Source organism: Sceloporus undulatus, chromosome 1 (assembly GCF_019175285.1).
Source record: "Sceloporus undulatus isolate JIND9_A2432 ecotype Alabama chromosome 1, SceUnd_v1.1, whole genome shotgun sequence".
In the NCBI taxonomy this organism is placed as follows: Eukaryota; Metazoa; Chordata; class Lepidosauria; order Squamata; family Phrynosomatidae; genus Sceloporus; species Sceloporus undulatus.
This window is the reverse complement of record NC_056522.1, coordinates 176253122-176275136: the sequence shown is the minus strand read 5'-3', so window position 1 is coordinate 176275136 and position 22015 is coordinate 176253122. Positions and strand designations below refer to the sequence as shown.

At 40.0% G+C, this 22015-nt stretch overlaps 1 protein-coding gene across 4 annotated transcripts in view; it reads left to right on the top strand.

Moving 5' to 3' along the window:
* LOC121924095 (WD repeat containing planar cell polarity effector) overlaps positions 1-22015 on the top strand; it is a 195982-nt gene that overhangs the window by 110219 nt on the left and 63748 nt on the right. For all 4 annotated transcript variants that reach the window (XM_042455221.1, XM_042455203.1, XM_042455212.1 and 1 more), the window contains one exon: positions 16800-16863. In XM_042455221.1, the coding sequence (XP_042311155.1) occupies positions 16800-16863 (64 nt within the window). The remainder of the gene's footprint in view (positions 1-16799; positions 16864-22015) is intronic.

The window sequence follows — 22015 nt, the reverse complement described above, 5'->3', positions numbered from 1 at the left end:
AATAATTGAATTAATTTAATTGGTCATTCATTGTTCAGCAACACTGAGGTTAAAATGTTAGTGCTAGGGTAGACCATGACATTTACAGAGATTGACATGGAACATTTCTTTAACCTTAGAGGAGCACATTTTGTTAATGGTTCCTTAAAAAGGAACCCTTTAAAAGTTGCTTTCTTCCAATTTGGAATTTCCCCCCACATGGACTATGAAGTCCATGGTAGGATTATTACTTGGGAATGGTGGGAGATCAGCACTTCTAGGAACTGTCTGTTTCAGAAAGGCTGTCCAGTCTTGCCACCTCTTCGTTTCAAGCTGGCATTCTTCTGCATGTCTCATTTCTTTCCAACTCCACCAATATGTATATTTCCCTCATTCGTCAAATGTATCATTTGCTAAAGGTTAATGAAAAATGATATTTAATAGGCCCACCAACAAATTCCTGATGGGGCTTGCAGATAATTTCCTAAATATTTCAATAAAGAAACAGCATATTATTTTGTAAATAAATTCAAAACAATGTCAATCGATGTGAATCAATCTTTCCATTGTCACCCTAGTACAGGGGTAGGCAATCTTTTTGAGCCGGGGGCCGGGTTGCTGTCCCTCAGACAACTGGGGGGCCGAAGCCAAAAAATAAATAATTTAATAATTTAATAAATAAATAAATAAATAAATAAACCAGGACAAATGTAGGACAAAATTTTCAAATGGAAGACACTTTTTTTTAAAAAATGGAGGACACATGAAAAAATTTGCTGATTTTTTAAAAAATGTTAATATAAATGCATGTTTCTGAGGCTTCTATAGACAATTGCCCCCCAAAGGCCCTGGCGGCAATCGGCGGCAGGACTGGGCTGGGGCCGGTCCCAAGGCCTCGCCAGGCCACATCCGGCCCGCGGGCCGCAGGTTGCCTACCCCTGCCCTAGTAGCTCATTCAGTGCCTAATCTTCTGGCACTATCTTTTGTTTCATTTTGAATTGTCTTATCGCAAGGTTCTCATGGTAAAAGACATTCAAAATGGGTTTACTGTGATTCCTTCTGCACAGTACTAACAAGTGTTAGCTATGTTCCCATTGTGTTAGCTATGGTGCCATTGTCATTGTCTCTGAGAGAACCTATGCCAGAGTTTGCCTCATTTAGTCTGGCTCCTCAGCAAAAGACTGTCTGACATAGGAAATCTCACCTGCAGCAGTGCTGCCGTCAGCATAGTCTCTTGACTCACATGATCACAATCCCACTACTTTACTAATTTTCAAATCTAGGTTCCACTGTAAAGTCAATAGGCATGAGTGTATGGGTCAGATTGCAATTGATAATGTTTGCCACACAGTTCTAACCACAGAAACTGTTTGCAAAATACTGCATTTTTTTTTATAAATTGAAAACCAGATTCTCTCTGTTTAAATAAATTTGCCCAAAATGAAGATTCCAAAGCTAACCATGGTGGATTACTTACTTTAAGTGCGTATGTTCAAAAATTATTACAAGAAAACAGATATGTTCAATGGTGCGTGAAAAGATCTGGAATGTCAACCCCTCCTTCTTTAATTGGAATCTGCATCCTTTTAATTGAAATTCTATTTGTTTTTATTTGTTATTTGAAAATACATATAAATTCCACATAATTATAAGAAAAGCAGGCTTGGACACAAAAGAAGGAGGAGTTAAAATAGGAGGAAGAAATATCAGCAATCTAACATATGCAGATGACACCATAGCCCTGGCAGAAAACCTCAAAGACCTGGAACACCTACTAAGGAAGATCACAGAAGAAAGTCCAAAGGCAGGCTTAATGTTGGACATAAAGAAAACAAAAATAACGACCACCAAGGACCTTCACAAGTACAACCTAGACAGTGAAGAAATATAGTGGACCCTTGTTATACGCTAGGGTTTAGTTCCAAGATTGCCCATGTATAACAAAATCCATGTATGCTCAAGTCCCATTAAATATAATGACATAGCAAAATGGTGTCCCTTATAAAAAAATGGAAAAATCAAGGTTTGATATTTGAAATTTATACCTTGTTTTTACATTTTCAAACCATGTATGCTTGAATCCGTGTACAAGAAATCCGTGTATAAGAAGGGCTGACTGTAGAAATAGTAAAAGAATTTCCATACCTGGAATCAAACATTGATAGAAATGGGGACTGCAGTCAGGAAATCAGAAGAAGATTAAGAATGAGGAGGGTGGCTATGAAAGAACTAGAAAAGATTCTAAAATGCAAAGATACACATCTCAGCACAAAAGTTAGAATCATACAAGCCATTGTATTCCCTATTACCATGTATGGATGTGAGAACTGGACAGTTAAGAAAGTTGAGAGGAAGAAAATCAATTCATTTGAGTTGTGGTATTGAAGAAGAGTGCTGAAGATCCCACGGACAGCCAAAAGGACAAACAAGTGGATCCTAGAGCTGGAAACCTCCCTGGAAGCCAAGACAACCAAACTGAGGCTGTTGTACTTCAGACACATCACGAGAAGGAAAGTCTCATTGGAAAAGACAATAATGCTGGGAAAGGTAGAGGGTAGTAGGAAGAGAGAAAGTCCACATGCCAGATAGATGGCCACTATTAAGGAAGTTGTGGATATGGGGTTGCAGGAATTAAGCAGAGCAGTGGAGGACAGGGGGTCTTGGAGGTGTCTCATCCATAGGGCCGCCAAAAGCCAAAATCGACTTGAAGGCAGTTAACAACAAAAGTTCACCTTAAGGTTGCCACAAGTTGGCAATGACTTGAAGAACAAGAAGCACAAGCTAGTAGCCAGACAGTATTTTGTTCAAATGCTTAGTAAGTAAACTGTTTCTGCTTCCACTTGCTGGCCTAGAAACACTAAGAACCTGAGATGATTGGTAAAAATGATACTTGTCACTTCTATTTTATTAAAAATAGAACAGAATCTTTATTACAGTAATAGACCAGCACAGATGAAAGGGGGGATACTCAATAAAATAAGGTAAAAACAATTTAAAAACAGTATTTAAAATATCCTTTTAGATTCCAATATAGCGAGACAAGATTGGTATTAGTCTGCTGTGGAGGTCATTGCCTGGTGAATTTTAACTGCAGCTACACAAAATCTGGCAACAGTTGTATCAGGCTTGATATCTGAAAGTGACAGAGAAGTATGAAATTGACTGGTGTGTCCTTAGTATTTATGCAATAAAGGTGAAATAAGGCCGATGAGGATGTCACTGTAGTATGAGCACTGAAGTTGTGCATGCTCTATTGTCTCTATTTGGCCACAGTCTGTCTGAGAAGAGGATTTTCTTATATCAGCCTTCAAGGAAAGCTGAGAGAAGCATGATATCGTGCCAAAGTAAAGGCTCTCTGGTGTTTAAGTACTTTGAGTTTAGCTAAGTATGCCATAGGTGGTGTCAAGTATCTATTGGAGTCACTAGCAATAAAATTTGGGGGGCTAGCTAGATCTAGTTGTTGCTCTGTATTAACCACCCATTGTTTGACGGTTGCTTTAGCCTTAACATATTCCACGCTGAGCAAAAGAAAAGCCCAGTGATGAAAATTTGTCATCACCGTCTGTTTCCACATAGATGGAAATCATCGATCAGGTTTAATGGAGCAATGCGGGTGGGGAAGAAGGATAGTCTGAGCCAGTAACTGGGTATAGTCACCCACACTCTGGCCTCCATTTTAATGAAGGCTGACTCGGGTTTCAGAGTTGCATTAGGGACACATTTTGGAGCATGGAATGCGGATCTTAGAAACTTGGATTGCACAAGTTCTAATGATGCAGAGTTGGGAAGGGGTCCCATTTGGAATCCATAAATCAGTTGTGTAACTGATTTGGCTTCAAAACGTTTGAGTGCCACCACCATATAATGGTCATAAGAAATTGGAGGATGGCTGTTGAGCTCCTCTGTGTGTTACCAGCAGCATACTCCCTATGTACTTTTCTACTACCAGTAGTGTGAAAGATTACCCCCAAATATTTGAAACAGGAGACCTGTTCAAAATTGTGGCCATCTATATTCCAGTTATGCTTCTTGGACCTTTTAGCAAATGCCACGATTTTAATTTTTTAATATTTGAGTACTAGCTGATCCCTCTGCAATACTGTGTTAGTGCTCTTAGTGCTCTTTTTAGACCAATGGGTGTTCTTGAAAATACTACTGCATCATCTGCATAAAGCAGAGCTGAGATATGCCTTCCCTCTCATTTCAGAACATGGAGGTTTGTGTTGTTGAGTTGACCACCTTGTCGTTGATGTAAAAGTTGGACAAGAGTGGAGCTAGAATGTAACCTTGCTTTACACCTTGTTCAGTGTCAATGGCATTGATGAAATGACCCTGGGGGTTACATCTTTCTTTGAGTGAGGTCCCTTCATGCAGCATACGAATTAGGAGCCTTCTTGATTCTCAGTTGAGCTACAAGGTTCTTGATCTCTGTCTTTGTCACCGGTGTTCACCTTGGGAGATTCTCTATAATTTGGTTTGCAGATCAATTTTCTACATAAATATCCTTATAAAGTGCTTGAAAGTGTTCCTCTCAGATCCTTTGGGGATGTGACCATCCATGGTAACTGGTGCATTACTTTGGGAACTTGATGTACTGTATATATTCATGTATAAGTCTAGAAATTTTAGTTAAAAAATTTACCCCAAAAACATGAGTCGACTTATCAGTGAATCAATATAAGTACTTTACTTTATCTCTTATTTTAAAAAGGAATCATCCCCTGGTGATAGGCAAGAATGTAATCTGTCCTTGAAGCATTGACCCCAATCTATTCACTCATCCATCCAGCCTTTAGTATGAGCTCAAATATGCCTGCTGGAATTTTGTAAGTTTTTTGGCATTGTTTTCCTTTGTTTAATCCTTTAGATCCTTTGTTATATGCCTCTAAATTTTGCCCTCGACTTATCCACGAGTCATGGCAAAATCCGTAATTTTGGCCCCAAAACATGCTCTCAATTTAAACATGAAGTCGACTAATAGTCGAGTATATACGGTAATATGCCAGAATAAAGCTAAATTCATGAATTTGACTGCCTGAATAAGTTGTGCCCAATTGTTTTTCATGGCTTTTTTTATTGCACACCAGCATTTTTTGTAGCCTCTCTTTTGCTGGAGATGTTTTGTCACAGCTTCTGATATAGCATTGGCTACATAGCCCTGGTAAGTGGTAATGAGAGCTTTTTTAGCATTAACACATTCCTTGTCAAACAGTTTTTAATGATGGTGTTGTTGCCTCAAGTGTGTACTATTTTGCTGGTTTACATATTGGAATAGCACTTGGATAAGATTATTGTAATTGTTCAAAAGGATTCGGAGGACTTCATCAGAGGCTCGTTCCAAAGACACTGAAGGCGATCTGTGGCCAATACTTCACTTATTGTTTGATTTAGTTGGAGGTCCATTTAGCTCACTGGTAAGTCCTTCCTGATAGCATTAAAAGAGTTGGTTACAGTCCTTGTTATGTGTCTCCTGAGTGAAATTGCTTAGTTGTAGCTGAATTGGAAGATTACTTTCAAACCTAGACATAACTTCTAGATCCTTGGTATAGGGGAGAAGGTCCCTGGAAATGATTATATAGACAGTGGCACTCATTCTGTACCCAGAAAGATAAGTGGATTTAGCTGGACAGTCACTTTTCAGAAACACCATTTAGGATACAAAGGTTTAATCTGAAGACTGATTGAGCCAGACATAGGCCTGCGAACTTTGATTTCTTGTCTTTTGAGCATCGGATGAGGTGGGTTTCATCATCCTCGAGGTTAGAGAGGGGTGTACAGGTTATGGTCATTGGGGCCCAGTCTAGCATTCAAATCTCCCCCAGGATAACAAGTGCATTTGGATTCTGAAATATGAGATTAGCAGTGTATGATTCCAGTTCAGCCCACAGGTTTCTGATTTGGGATTTCTTCTTCATTGGAGGCATGCAGACATTATCAGCAGAGTGCAGTGGTTAAATTGGATTAGCACTGCCATGGTATCTGTTTTAAATGTGAGAAGAGCACATAGAGTGGTAGGAACCAGGCCTCTGAGGCTTTATCTTGCTCTTCCACGCTTTCTCCCAGACTCCGCTACACCTGAAAATGTGTAAAAACCATTCAATACCAGATCTTTAGCAATCCATGGCCTGTTACAGACTGCCAAAATAAAGCTGCTTCGGGTCTCTTTGGACATATGCTGTTTAAATGGTGCATGCACCCTAAGAATCCGGAAGCTGCACCAAAGCTGCACTCCAGTGCTTAGGAATGGAGTGTGGCTTTGGCGCGACCTCCGGACTCTTAGGACCCATGCATCATTTAAATAGCATACATCCAAAGAGACCCGAAGCAGCTTTATTTTGGCAGTCTGTAACAGGCCCATGTTTCTTGGACCAGTATCATATTGGTCAAGGAAGACAGTGAAAAGGGGATCTCTTTTAGATGTATACCACCCAGCGATGTTCCATCTCATAAGGGCAACCTTATGCTGATCAGGTGAATGTCAAGTGGTTGCAATACAGGCTAAAGGCTAGATGGGTGATTCTCCCAGTGGTAGTTAGCTCACATTAGCCAATTGCTGGGATAACTGTAGCAGTGTCTTTCTCTCTGGATAGTGGTATAGCACATCACATTCTCACTCTTCTTGCTCCATCTATTCTGATATCAATCAGTTGAGCATGGGCAACAAAATGAGGATCAGAAGCAAGCAAAGATCTCATTTCTTTAGCATGGGGAACATCCTTTGGCTTATGTGGGATATGAGATGTTACAAGTGGTGGTCAGAGCTGTCTTTTCTATAGGCAGGGTTTGCACAGGTTTGAGACCCCTGGAATTTAATTGTAGGTGAGGATTCAACATCTGTACAGGTCATTTTAAGAGGGTTGTTTGTTACTTGGGATTTCATGGCTCCCATGAGTGCTGGTAGAGAGTCATCACTTTCTCTGTATCGAGGAAATCTGAGTGATGTACTGACAGTTTCATGCAAGTCCGTGTGTGTGGACTTATAAAGTTTGTTAGGGATAGATGCCTGATTAAAAGTCAAAAATATGTGTTTGGTTGCTCTGAGGCTGGGTAAATAGTGGTAGTCTTTTAAATCAATTTCTCTGATGTGGCAGTTTAACTGCTGGGAAAGGAATCTTGTAATTGATTTCTGGGTATTCCAGATATGTGCCTTGTGATAAATTTCTAAGAGAAGTTGCTTTCTCTGTAATACACAGGAATATTTGGCTAGCTCTGAGTGTCCTGAAGAAACTGAGCAATCTTCCTCCATGTGATCAAAATCAGCTGCCTTTTTTAACCTCCTGTTTGTCATGAGAGTTTTCCATATGAAAGGCTTGTTGGGATTTCTCTATCTTGTTTGCAATATCATTTAGTATCTGCAAAATAAGAATCAATGGCCTGTTACAGACTGCCAAAATAAAGCTGCTTCGGGTCTCTTTGGAGGTATGCTGTTTAAATGATGCATGCATCAGAAGAATCCGGAAGCTGCACCAAAGCTGTACTCCAGTGCTTAGGAATGTAGTGTGGCTTTGGCGCGACTTCTGGACTCTTAGGACCCATGCATCATTTAAAATAGCATATCTCCAACAAGGCCCGAAGCAGCTTTATTTTGGCAGTCTGTAACAGGTCAATGTTTCTTCAGACAAAAGGCAGATGTCACAGAAGAGCTGACCATTATTACTGCCAGTGAATTCTGGAAGTTGATCTCCATTATCTTTTTTTTCTTTATTTTCTCCCTGTCCCTGTAAGTAGTTTATATTTGGACTTTGAAAAAAACCGCTGTTAAAAAAGCCCTCCCTCGACCCCCTGATGCATAGTAATTATCGGCCAGTCTCACTGCTGCCATTTTTGGGGAAGGTGATCGAGAGGGCGGTTGCAATCCAGCTTCAATCGATCTTGGATGAAACGGATTATCTGGATCCATTTCAAACTGGCTTTCGGGCGGGTTACGGGGTGGAGACGGCCATGGTCGCCTTGGTCGATGATCTCTGTCTGGGCATCGACAGGGGAAGCGTGTCCCTGTTGGTGCTCTTGGACATCTCAGCGGCTTTCGATACCATAGACCATGGTATCCTTCTGGAGCGCCTGGCAGAGGTGGGAATCGGGGGCACTGCGCTCCAATGGTTCCGGTCCTACCTCTCTGGGAGGTTCCAGATGGTGCTGCTGGGAGACGTGTGCTCCGATAAGAGGGCCCTTACATCTGGGGTCCCTCAAGGAGCCATTTTGTCTCCCATGCTTTTCAACATTTACATGAAACCGCTGGGAGAGATTATCCGGAGACATGGGGCGCGGGGTTATCAGTACGCTGATGACACCCAAATAGTCTTCTCTATGTCTCCGACTGATGCAGTGACCGGGGATGGCATCTCTTCTCTCGTGGCATGCCTGGAGTCAGTAATGGGCTGGATGAGGGAAAACCGACTCAGTCTGAATCCAGAGAAAACGGAGGTGCTCGTGATAGGTTCTCCTGGCCCGGGGATGGCGGTGATTCCACCTGTCCTGAACGGGATCACGCTTCCCGTAAAGGACTCGGTACGCAGTCTGGGGGTGCTTCTTGACTCGTCGCTTCACCTTACATCTCAGGTGGATGCGACGGTCAGGAGCACCTGTTATCAGCTTCGGCTGATTCGCCAGCTGCGTCCCTACCTGGGCCAGAGGGACCTTGAAATGGTGGTACATGCTCTGGTAACCTCTTGTTTGGATTTCTGCAACGCGCTCTACATGGGGCAACCCTTGTACCATACCCGGAAGCTACAATTGGTACAGAATATGGCAGCCAGACTGGTCACTGGCACATCCAGGGCCAGTCATATAACACCTGTACTTAAAGATCTGCATTGGCTGCCCATTCGCTTCTGGGCGCAATACAAGGCGTTGGTTATAACCTATAAAGCCCTACATGGCTTGGGCCCAGGATACCTTGAGGACCGCCTCTCCCCATACAATCCGCCCCGCACACTCAGAACATCTGGGCAGCAGCTACTGAGGGTACCTGGGGCAAGACTAGCCTCCACTGCAAGGAGGACATTTACCATCTTGGCCCCAACCCTCTGGAATACGCTGCCCATAGAGCTCCGCTCAGCTACCTCCCTAGCCCAGTTCAGGAAGGATTTAAAAACCTTCCTGTTTAAGCGAGCGTTCCCCGATACGAGCTCTAGCTAGCCCCCCCCCCCCCCCGATAGCCAACGATGAGCTGGCTAGTATCTGATTTTAATATACATTTTAATCTGTTTTATTGTCTTTGTATATTGTATATTGTATATGTTTTTATGCTGTGCACCGCCCTGATTGGAAGAAGGGCGGTATACAAATAAAGCATTTATTATTATTATTATTATTATTGAAGAGGCTGTCTTACTTAATTCATATTTCTGTAATGATTTAGGGAGTGGAGAAGGAGCTGTACTTACAGATCTGTTATTCACGAGTTGCGTTGTCTCTGTCGCTGAAAAAGTGAGTCGGTTCTCATCTGTTTCTCTGCTTTGAAGGATTCCTGGTATTCAGTATTGATAGGGCTCATCCAGCTTCTTCTTCTTCTTCTTCTTCTTCTTCTTCTTCTTCTTCTTCTTTACCTTTGATGGCATTTTAAGTTGTATGGAGGTGATAAAGCCAGATAATGTTGGGAGGCTAATTCATCAGTGTTAGTCCGTAGCTGTCTTGCCTTCCCCTTCACTATTTTATTACAATAATTAATTTAATCTAATTTAAACATATTAAATTGCTTTGTAAAAGAACTCATGTTGTATTATGATGCCCCATGTTGCATTCTTAAACTTATTCCTCTCTTGTGCCTTCTGTGGAACAATCCAACACTTCTGTATTACGTATGCAGGTCACTCCTCTGAATGCAAGACCAGGTCCAATGGGTACCACCATAGGAGGCATGTATATGTCTCATGTTGCCTGTACAGAGGAGATGATTAGAACCTGAGGCTGCAGCTCCTGTACCTAGTTAGCTGGGATAAAAGTCCATCAAGGACAATATGCATAGGCTTGCACTATAGATATACAATACATAGTATTATGCATTGGCAGATATCCAAAGAGCACATTTCAAACATATTGAAATCTTAAGTCACTTGAAATATAGGGTGTGCAGCTTTTACTAACTAACAACAGACTTGTGGCTGATACAGAATTTTGCTCACCAGAAGGCTGATAGCTAATATTAAAACTAAAAAAATGAAATGAATTCTATAAATGTTATTCCAACAACTGGCTAGTCAGTGAAAAATACATTATTTAATTTTCCAGTTGCATAGAAACATAATATAAATCACTGCATAGTACACCAGTTCTCTAACCTTGTAAATAAAGTCAGTTCACTGTTGACCTTCCTTTTTAAAAATGTTGTGCTTCCTTCTGAAAGCCTACTTTCATATACCAAACTAGTAATGAAAGCAATATGTTTTTATTCTAAATGGAGTTGATATTCCATCAGTAACATATTAATTCTTACAATTTTAAACCTTCCTCCCTTCTTAATTTTCTTTCAAGTAGATAAGGAAGCATTGTTTCCCATTTTGTAAAACCATGCCTATTGTTTCTGTTCCAAAAATTGTTAATACAAGAATTTGAGGAAATTGTTTCTGATGAATAATTAATAATAGTTCTTCAGACATGGGCAACATGCCTAGAAAATGAATGAAAGAGTGCATTATTAAATTGAAATACTAAATAAAATAACTGAATTAAAAGTGATAATGTAAGCTCTGAAGTAAATGTTTGGTAGCTGTACTTGATTTAACCTGTTTTCATCATCCGTTCATATGCTTAAATACAATTGCTCAGTGTTAAATAAATGCTTGAATGATATTACAAATAGTTAGAAAATTTGCATATACACTTTGGAATGTGAACAAATTAAAACTTCATTTCATTTGGATTTGATTACATACAGATTGTTTCCAATATTCATTATTCCTATTGTCTTTCTCTGGAAGGATTTTAAATTCTAATTTACATACCACACATCATCCTTCACTGGACTTCCTGATGAGGCAGATTCTAAGACTTCTTCATTTATACAGAAAGGCTTATAAATTAGAATTGTGGCGCAGCCCTTCTGCTATAGATTCTTACACTTTGCATTCTTGTGGAGGGGTGTGTGAAGCAGTACTCCTTTTATCAGCTCAGCTCCAGGAATATGCTTACATGGTTAATAAGCATGTCTAAGACAGCTTGTTGGTTGTAACTAGTCACAAAAATTATTTTTCAGTATTGGTATCTATACCACCACCACCCCTAGGCAGGTATAAATACGAAAATAAAATCATGCATACGTATCCCAACAATTATTTGTTTTATTTTTTATTTTTGCCCTTTCACATGACATGGTCCTCAGAGTTAAACTGACTATTGTAAAACACTGTGGCTATGATCGAAAGGAATACATGCGATGTTAGACAGGCATGTAGTGTTGCGGAGGCAGGTGGAGGCCTTTTTGTCCCTCCTGCTTTCCTATCCTTTTCTCCCTGAAAAGGCATCAGATCTCAGAGAACCTTCTGTATTATTTGACATATGATTAAAACCTGCCCATAACATTTATTAGCGGTGGGAAATAATCTTGTGGAACAAGTAGATTTCATGGGACTTTTTTTAAAATGCAGCTTTCTTCATCATTTAATTTTTCGTGCAGATATGTGTAAGAGGAAATACACATCATTTTTAGGTCTATGGCTTTCACTATTATAAGATAATCTCTTTCACCTTCTTAACGTTCCTAAATAGCCTTGATGAACATATGTATTCAGTATTGAACCATAACGATTTTCCCAAAATGTTTTCTGTTGTTTCAGATGACTAGAAACTATTGATTTATTTATTCATTCCTTTATTATTAAATACTTCCCATATACTGTTTCAGTAATCTTCATTTGCTCTGTGTAATAATCCCCATATTGCAGTTTGGAGTCTATGGGTAAGAAATGATGGCCATAATTTTTGTTGTTAACTGCCCTCGAGTTAATCTTGACCCATGGCAACCCTGTGGATGAGGCATTTCCAAAAAACCCTGTTCTCCACTGCTCTGCTGAGTTCCTGTAAACTCATTCCCAGGACCTCCTTAATACAGTCCATCCATCTAGTATGCGGCCTTCCTCTCTTTCTACTTCAGCCCACCTTTCCCGGCATTATTGGTTTTTCCAATTAGTTGTACTTTCTCATAATGTGTCCGAAGTATGACAGCTTTAGTTTTGTCATCTTGGTTTCCAGGGAGATTTCTGGCTTGATCTGCTCTAGGACCCTTTGTTTGTCTTTTTGGCTGTCCATAGAATCCTCAGTGCTGTTCTCCAGCACCACATCTCAAATGAATAGATTTTTGTTCCTATCTTGTTTCTTAACTGCCCAGTTCTCACATTCATGCATGGTAATAGGGAATACGATGGCTTGTATGATTCTAACTTTTGTGCCCAATTGTTTATCATTGTATCTTAGGCTCTTTTCTAGTTCTTTCATAGCCACCCTCCTCAATCTTCTTCTAATTTCCTGGCTGCAGTCCCTGTTCCTATCAATGTTTGATTCCAGGTATGAGAACTCTTTTACTATTTCTATTTCTTCATTGTGTAGGTTGAATTGGTGTAAATTCTGCATGGTCATTATTTTTGTTTTCTTTATGTTCAACAGTATGCCTGCCTCTGCACTTTTTCACTTGATCTTCCTTAGTAATTGTTCCAGGCCTATGAGGTTTTCTGCTATTATGGCATTGTCTGTATATCTTAGATTGTTGATATTCCTTTCTCCTATTTCCACTCCTCCTTTATCTGTGTCCAAGCCTGCTTTTCTTACAATATGTTCTGCATATAAGTTTAACAGGTAGGGTGATAAGATGTAGCCTTGTCTGACTCCTTTGCCAATTGGGAACCATTCTGTGTCTCCATGTCATGTTCTGACAGTAGCCTTGTCTCCTTAGTTCCTCATCAGGACTATCACTTCCATCTTATAGCAAATAAAATAAACTTCACTTTTGACTGCAATATATATGTTAATGTATGTTCAGGCCTAAGCACACTGGCTTTACAGAACTTTTTGAGGTTGAACTCTCAATCTCACTGTAATAAATTTCCATTGATATTTTTGCAAAACGTCTTCTCCCACAGGTGAACAGCTGATATGAACACTGTGCTCTCATGAGTATGGCTACTATCTAGGTGCAGTTCTCCATTGCACTGAGGAAATGATCACCTCCATCTGTGAAAGTGTATCACTAATACAATTTCTGTTGTAGGAAAATCTCAACTCCCATTTTTGTATTTCCAGCATTTGAGAGATTAACCGCTGGCCTGGATTAAGGCTTTTGGAAGTAAACAAGCAATACATTCTCAAGGCAGAATTGGCAGCTCTCTTGTCTGGAAAAAGGAAACCATGGGGGCAGGGTTCCCCACAGAAAAAAGAAATTACTCTTGCTGGATAACAGAGCATGTACCATGGCAGGCAGTTTACCAGCAATGGTACACATGTGTTAGCCATTATTTAACAAGGCATGAAATCAAATTCTTCACTTTAAAATGTGTTGATTTCAGTAGTTCTCCTAAAGAAATCTTGCTTGAATTTGTTCATATTCATGACACATTTAAAATTTACTACTTATAAACTGATGCGTTGATAGCAATACAGTACCTATATAGGGAGAAAGTGATAAAAGTTTGCGATTTCAGTATTTATTGTTTTCTGTTCAGTTCAGTTTGAGGTAATCTGAAGCAGGTGGTAAAGACAGACAGATAGACAGGGAATTCAGGTTTGTTTTAGAATTGCCATGTCTGGGAGAAAATAAAAATAGTGTTTTAACAATTTTTTCACTAGCTTCATAGCTGGGTCATTGACCTATTACAAGCAATATTTGGAATTCCTTGTAGTTTCAAAAGTAGTTGATTGTATTGGTGGGGTCTGTGCTATTAAAATCATTCTAAAATCACTTGGGTACATGTGACAAATGTAATTGTTCTTTGGGATTTTGACCAATACCTGATCCTCTAGTACTTTTTTAAAGTATTGCCAGTTTGAAAGGTTCTTTGTTGAATATAATGCAAAACATTCACTTTAATGAATGGGCTCTGCATAATTATAATATATTTGTACTTCCTATTGCTATAATATACAATATATGCTATAATAATATATGCTATAATATATCAAAATGTGCTTCTTGGGGCCAGGGCAGCCGGCCCTGCGGCCTCAATCCGATGCTTTTCCAGGTCATGGAGAAGCGGCAAAATGTTGCTTCCCCATGGCCTAGAAAAGGGGTGTCCTTGGGGCTTCATGGCCTTGGACACCCCGTGAGCCAAAGCCATGGGAGAAAGGGGCCACTCCATTTCAGAGCTCCTAGCGCTGCAGCCAGTCCGCCGTAAGCAGCCTTGGGCGGCATGAAACATCATGCCTGCGCCACGCCATTTGGACGTGGCGCATGCGTGACGTCATAATGGTGGCGCCCGTGTACACAGGGTGCCGCCATTATGCCGCTGCCAGCACATACTAGGGTTAGGAAGCATGTACATGGTGCGTGCTCCCTAACCCTAATACTGGCGCTGGTACACTGCTTTTTGGCGGTCTGTACCGCGCCAAAATTTACCAAACACTTACGTTCTGTCTGTACCAAGCATGCTTAGCATCAAGTTCTAAACTAGCTTCAGTTAGAATTATTGTTATTGTTACTGTTATTTGTATCCCACCTCCTTCCCAGGTTTGGAGCTCAAGGCAACTTACAGTTTAAAAGAGCTATACAGTTAAGTACATGCAAAAAGTGAACATTAAAACAGAATTAAACCAAAGAAATGATGCTGAAAAAATGAAATGTATTTAAAATACCTCATGGGCCTGCTTCAGTGCTTCTTATGTTAATTACTTTAAATTGTAAATTATTTTTATAAGCAAATAATAATAATAATAATAATAATAATAATAATAATAATAATAATAATAATAATATTTGATAGTTCAGGGGAATGCTGTGAATGTACAGTATATCTTCATTTCAGTAAGAATTTTGGCAAGGTTCCCCATGACCGGTTTTTAGACAAACTGAAAAAAATGAGGGCTAGTTTCTCGGGCTACCTGATGTTGGGAATAGTATGTTCTTTCCCCCAATGTGCCATGGACTGGTGCCATATTTATATCTATTAGCTACAATTCTTTATTGCCTATAAATTCTCCAGGGACCACCAGCAGATGCCTTCTATACCAGCACTGATCTGTGTACCAGCAATTTGAGCAGTAGTGGGCTGGAGAGGACTAATATTGGATGGATTTTAAACTATTTAACAGACTGAACCCAAGTAGTGCTCATCAATATTTACTGTTCATCATGGAAAGAAGTTACTTGGGTACCTTAGGTTTCTGTCCTGGGCCCAGTATTGTTCAAAAACAATTTCAGTCAATGGGTATAAATATGGTACTGGTCACCGGCAAATTAGGAGAAAAAATTACCAGTTCCCCACATTAAATATCCTGAAAAACACTGCCCCAAATGGCAGAATCAACATTCAAAATGACCTTAACAGATTCGAGAGTTGGGTGAAAACTAAAAAACAACTGACAGGGACAAATGTAAGGTACTACACTGAGGCAAAAAAAAAAATGCATTAATTGTGATGGGCTTGACATCAGTATGTGTGAAAAGGAGAAAGTGGTCTTAATAGACCCAAGCCAGACATGAATCAGCAGTGCAATATGATGGCCAAAAAGCCAATGCTGTTTTAGGCTGCATCAACAGAACTATAGTTCTAGATTGAGGGATGTTATGGTAACACTCTATTCTTCTTTGAGCATCATCTAGAACTCTGTCTAATTCTGGGCATCACAGTTCAAGAAGGATATTAACAAGCTGTAATGTGTCTAATGGAGGGTGACCTAGATAGTTGAATGTCTGGAAATCAAGCACGGTGAGGAACAACTTAGGCCGGGAATTGGGTATGTTTAGCTGGGAGAAAAGGAGATTGAGAAGTGGTATGATAGCCATCTTTAAATATGTAAAATTACATCTAAATATTAGTAAGACTCTCCTAGTAAGGGTTGCTTGAGAATGGAATGGACTGCCTCAGAGAGTAGTGGACTATCCTTTATTAGAGTATTCAGGAGTACTTCAGCTATGTATTCCAGCATGACAGAATTTTGGATTAGACTGCCCTTTGAATCCTTTCTAACTCTGCGATCTGAATGATTAAAAAGGAATTAAAAGTGAAGTAATCAGTGTCACAAAAACAAGCATGAAGCCAAGCTAGTTTGATCTAGTTTGAAGGCGGCTTCTGCCCATATTCACTGATTGTGTTCAGAATGCTGTGTGATCTGAATCCTTGCTTTGTAAGGTTTTCCAGCTGTGAGGAGTCTCCTCTGTTCAGCTGAACATGTTTAGAAATCTCTTCCAGACCTTCCCGTTCAACAGGAAGGTCTTGCTAACTCACATAGGAACTTATTGTATCCCTTTATACAAATTAGAATTTCATGGTAAGGTATGACTCCTGAGAAGGGGGCTTTTTTTTTTTTGTTCTAGATGGTGTTTGGAGAATATTTCTGAAATTACTGAGCTGATATAATCCAGCTCTATAGTTTTTAACAGGTGCCATAATGTAACAAAATTAAGAATACCGATTAAAGGGAAAACCAGCATCGGTGTGAATTTCAGAACCGGGTGAAAAGAAAATGCTACTTCTCTTCTTTGAGCATGTCTTCCAAGATGTAATAGATCCTACTCAGATTGCATCCTTATTTATTTCTCATTTAAAAATATCCATACCAAAGTAATGTCATTTTCCTCAAGTTCTCAACACTTCCATGGCTCAATGATAAAGTTTCATCAGCATCATTAACCCACAGAGTTCAAATGGTCCCTTTTGTTTCTCTTTGTCTTGCAGGTATCAAAGATTTGAAAAAGCATTTCTACTTGCTCTTGATATAGGTGCCCATGATTTATTTATGGTAAGTTATTTCTGAAGAATTTTCAGTATATTACTTTGCTGCCATAGGATGGATTGAGTCAGTAATTTGCACTCCCAGTTGATTTTGTGAGTTTTCTCTGATGGGTCGGTATCAAGGGGTAATTTTATTGCTTACTATCAACAGATTCTAGACTCAAGCAGTAAGAAGGAATTATCTACAATGGCCTTTCACAGCATCACATTAGCACATGATAATCAGCAGTTGCCATGGTAAATACGGTGGTGTAAGCGCTACTCAAAGTAGAGGGCCCTGCAATGGCTGCCAGTCCCTGGCAAGTTTCCAGAAAAGAAAGAAGCAACTGTAGCCAATGGTCACAAATATGGTTATCAGTCCCTTGCATACAGTCCCCAAACTCAGACAGTCAGAGGTGCCCTGGTGAAGCAATGGTTAAATGTCTGTGCTGCAGCACTCACTCACAAACCACAAGGTTGTCAGTCCGATACCAGCCAGGCGCTCAGGGTCAACTCAGCCTAGCATCCTTCTGAGGTTGCTAAAATGAATACCCAGCTTGTTTGCGGCAATGAGCTTACACACTGTAGACCGCTTAGGGAGTGCTTGATAAGCGGTATAGAAATGTACTTACCATTGCTACTGCTGTCGCTATAATGGACGATCACATTATCTGGGCAACTCTGCTGAGGGCTGTAGTCTCCCCTCCAACTAAACAAAGGGTTAATAATGATGTTACATTTATTAGGTCAGTGTCATGGAGGAGTCATGCGAGACAGTTGCCAACAAGATAACCACTTGGGCAATTATCACTAGTGTGAGAGAGAGAAGACAAAGAGAGACAAAGGATTTAGGCTCCTGTCCCACCTAACAGAAGTTTGGTTGAGGCTGGACAAAGGAGTCCAAACTCCCCATTAACATCGACGATTCAGACTCCATTGATACCGTGAGTAGAATAAGACATGTCTAGATAGGTCCAGGTTGTCCAGTCGTGTACGACTGTAGGGAGTGGTGCCCATCTCTGTTACTAAGCCGAAGAGCCAGCATTGTCAGAGACTACTGTGTGGGTCATGTTGCCAACATGATTGCACAGAATGTTGTTTACCTTCCCACCGAAGTGGTACCTATGTATCTACTTGTATTGGCATGCTTTCAGACTAGTGATGGGAGCTCGCCCCATCACACAGCACCTGTGCTTCAAACTACCAACCTGCCATTCTTGCAATCAACAGAGTCAGCGTCTTAACCACTTGAGCCACCGTGTCCCATTAGGACATGACTAGATAACTGTATTTCTTTTAATGTCAGCTAAATGTGACCTAAACTGTTTGCATAAGTATTCTTAGTTAATGCCTGATGGGAATTGCCTTCATATAAAAGACACGTGTTGGCCAATGTAGACTGCTTGCTTAAAATAAAGCTTTCCTTTAAAGATCTCATTTTCTCCACACTTTTCACATGCCATGCTCAGTATGTGCATGCATATAGGATTCTCATCTCTCATGAGGAAAGATGAAGGAAAGCCTCTGCATAGTCAGTGATTTAAAAAATAAATAAAAAGCAAGTCCCTCAGTAACTGTCCACTGAGTTACTGGGCTGAGTGGATTAAAATCAGTAGATGGTGGCAGATGACCTCCAGGAGCCCCTCTCCTACTCAGGAGCAGGAAGGGGATCCCATTGCAGAACTACTGGTAAAAAAGACCTCCAATAGTATGGCTCTACAGTTTTTCCTTACCCGTAGTAGTGTGAGTGGTGCTCTAACTAAAATTTGATCTTACGCCTCCCAGAAGGAGTCCCTGCCCTAATTCTTGAGCAATCCTACTCTACCATCTAGAGCTAGCATAGTGTAGGGTTTGAATGTTGGACTATGACTCTGGAGACCAGGGTTCAAATACCCACTCAACCATGACCTTGGGCAAGTCACATTCTCTCAGCCTCAAGAAGACAATGGCAAACTCCTTGAGGCACCATAATTCAGAATAGGGTTGACATAAGTTGGAAACTACTTGAAGGCATGCAACAACAACAGCCTACCATCATCAACACATTCAAATATGGATGATTTGATTTTATAACAGTTATTGTGGTTCCTTTGGGCCAATAAAGTACAGAATATATGTTCCCTGATGTGCTATATGTGCATAGCTAAGCAGGGTCAAGCCTGATTAGTTCTCAGATGGGGGACTGCCAAGAAAAACAAGGTTCATTAGGTTATATGTCAGAGGAAGGCAACAACAAACCACTTCTGAATACCCCTTGCCTAATGAAACTATGAAATTCATGGGGTTACCATAAGTCAACAGGTAATTTGAAGTCAGTGAAGATATAAAGTGCCTGGTAGCACTTGATCTTTTGGGTATATCTAGACAACTAACATAATTACTGATTTGATTATTGATTAACTTTCATGGCTTCCTCTTAAAGAATCCTACATTTTATTCTTTGATTATGGTGCTGTTGGAGATCTCCAGTTTCTCTTATAAAGTTTTTACTCTTATCATTCCCTGGAAAATGGAAATCTGATGAATCAGTTAAGTCCATGGAATATACAAGACCTACGAGTGTTTCGTTCAGCAAGAACACATTATTTTTGTCTTGAAGTCTGCTAATACAAACTTGATCAGCAGCTGTCTATTGGAATCCCTTTCAATATGTAGCCTGACATAGTTTGGGGATTGAACATGCCCTGATTGTTTTGGTGGATAACCTCGTTTGGAAGATGGATAGAGCCAGGAATAATCAAGTTGATTCTCCTTGGATTTCTCGGTGGTATTTGATATGCTCTATGCACTCATGTATAAGTCTAGAAGTTTTAGTTTAAAAAATGGACCCCAAAAACCTGGGTCAACATTTCTATGGGTCAATGTAAGTATTGTACCTTATATCATATCAAAAAAGGAAATGCCCCCTTCTCTGAGTGGGAAAAGGCAAGAACTTAGTCTGGGAAAGCAAAAAAGAAGCAGTGACCCCTGCTACTCTGTCCAACATGGTGTCACTTCTGGCCTTTTTGAATGCCTGGTTGGAAAAATCATAGTGGTAGCAGGTTTTTGGCACTTTTCCTCAAAAAGGCTCCAAGAGAATAGAGGGGGTTGGTGCTTCTTTTAGGTTCTCCTGGAGCAGAGTAAGCTTTCACCACTCTACTCAGAAAAGGGAATAGCTTTTTTGATAAGAGTTAATACTGCACCTTACCATTTGTCTTTACATCCTTTTTGACATGTGCACATTTTCTTAGCCTCACCCAAGCCTGGTCGACTCCCCCACACATTGTACAGCCACTATTTACTATAGGTCCCTCCTCATCTATCCAGACTTTAGGGTGTGCAAAATCTTTATACCTTCCAGAATTTTGTAAGTTCTTTGGCATCATCTTTCTTTGCTTAGTCCCTTAGTCTTTGCCCCTAAGTTTTATCTTTGACTTTTCCATGGGTCATATCAAAATTCATAATTTTGTCCCCAAAACCTGCCCTTGACTTATACAAAAGGTTAACATTTACCTGAGTATATACAGTAGTCAACTACTACATTCTTCTCAAAAGCTTTTCCCAGCTATGTGTAGCAGGCACTATTTTGTATGGATCCACCCTTTCACAAGGGGTAAGTAAAAGCTGCTGCTATGAGACTGGTGCTCCACCTTTGGCTTTTGGTCGCTTCTATTCATGTCATCCACATAGAATGCTCTAATGTGCTATATATCAGGAAACAATTGAAAAAAGGAAACATAATGGATCTGCCATTGTTATGCTGTTTGGAGCTGACTTTTTCAAAGTTTATTGGCTCTCACTTGGTTCTGAGCCCAATGTAGAGTAACTGATTTGAGCCCAGTACAGAGAGATTGAAATAGTTTGGGACCATATTCCAAGGATCTTTATCTCCCATATGAACCTACCTGTATATACTGTTTATCTTGCTGCTGTCTGAAGTACAGTGCTTGGTTTTGTCAATTACAGTGTTCTTCATAATGTCAGTTGGTCCACAGGTGTTTGTGGCTTGCTTGACTCCCTCAGTGTTGAGGTTCACAGTATTGAAATGATTATGAAGCTAAGTGATTTCTTTTCTTTTAGTAATTCCATTTTGATGTAGTTTCTACTCTGGATTGATAGTGTTGTATTTTAATGTTCTATTATTGATTTTATTTGTTATTATGAGACATTTGTGGCTTCTGTTGAATGGAAAAACTAGGTACAAATATTTGAGGTGAATAAATTGCAGCTTCTTTGAGGTACTGAATAGTTTTGCAAAATATTTTCAGGAGCCTACTTGACAGGCTATTGAATCAACTAGCCTCAAGCTGAAGAAGATAATGGGGTCATTTTTGGAGGGTTCATGTTATAAACTCAGATTTTTTTAAAGTGACACAATTAATATGCCTCAGAGGCTAAGAGCTATAATCCCTAGGTAGCAAGGCAAAATGCATCCAGTGGCAAGGTAGGGTAGGTTAAAGCCTACAGAAGAAAAAGCATTCAGGTTTGGGAAACTATCCATGTTTGTTACAGCCAGTCAAAGAGAGGAGTCTAGCACTCAGTTTGGCATAATATAGAGATGGTTTTTATTAAGTTCCTAGCCAGTGAAAAGGTTGGACTGGAAAGCATTCAGATCATGAGAGGAAAATATTGTATAATTTTAGTGCTTTCGCTTGTTTCTATTTATTATTTATTTATTTTAAATGCTAATATAGCATTTCTTGTTGCCAGAATTCCAAGGTGATGTATGAAATTCGTTAAAATAGCAAAATAGACAGTTAAATAAAAAAGTCTCAACAAATTAGATGTTAAAAGGGGCAATTCTAGTCAGATACATTATTAACAGCTGCCAAAACATGACCAGTGTTGGCTTCTGTAGTACTACAGGGGAACAAATTTCAAAGGCAGTGTGCCACAACAAAAAAATGCTTTTCCCCAGCTACTGCCAGATGAAGCCGTGCCAACAAGGGCCCTTGGTCTATAAATCTCAGTGAACAAGCAGTGATACAGGAGAAGGCACTTTCTCCAGCAGTCTGGTCCCAAATTGTTAGGACTTTTATATGTTAATAACATCACCTGGCTCTACAATACTGGCAGCCAATGCAACGTTTTTGGACAGATGCAACATAAAATAGGCTGTCCCATACAATCTAATTCCCAGGTTCTGCAGTACGTGCGGTTTTCAGAGCAATCTCAAGAGAAACTGAAATGCATTGTGCGCC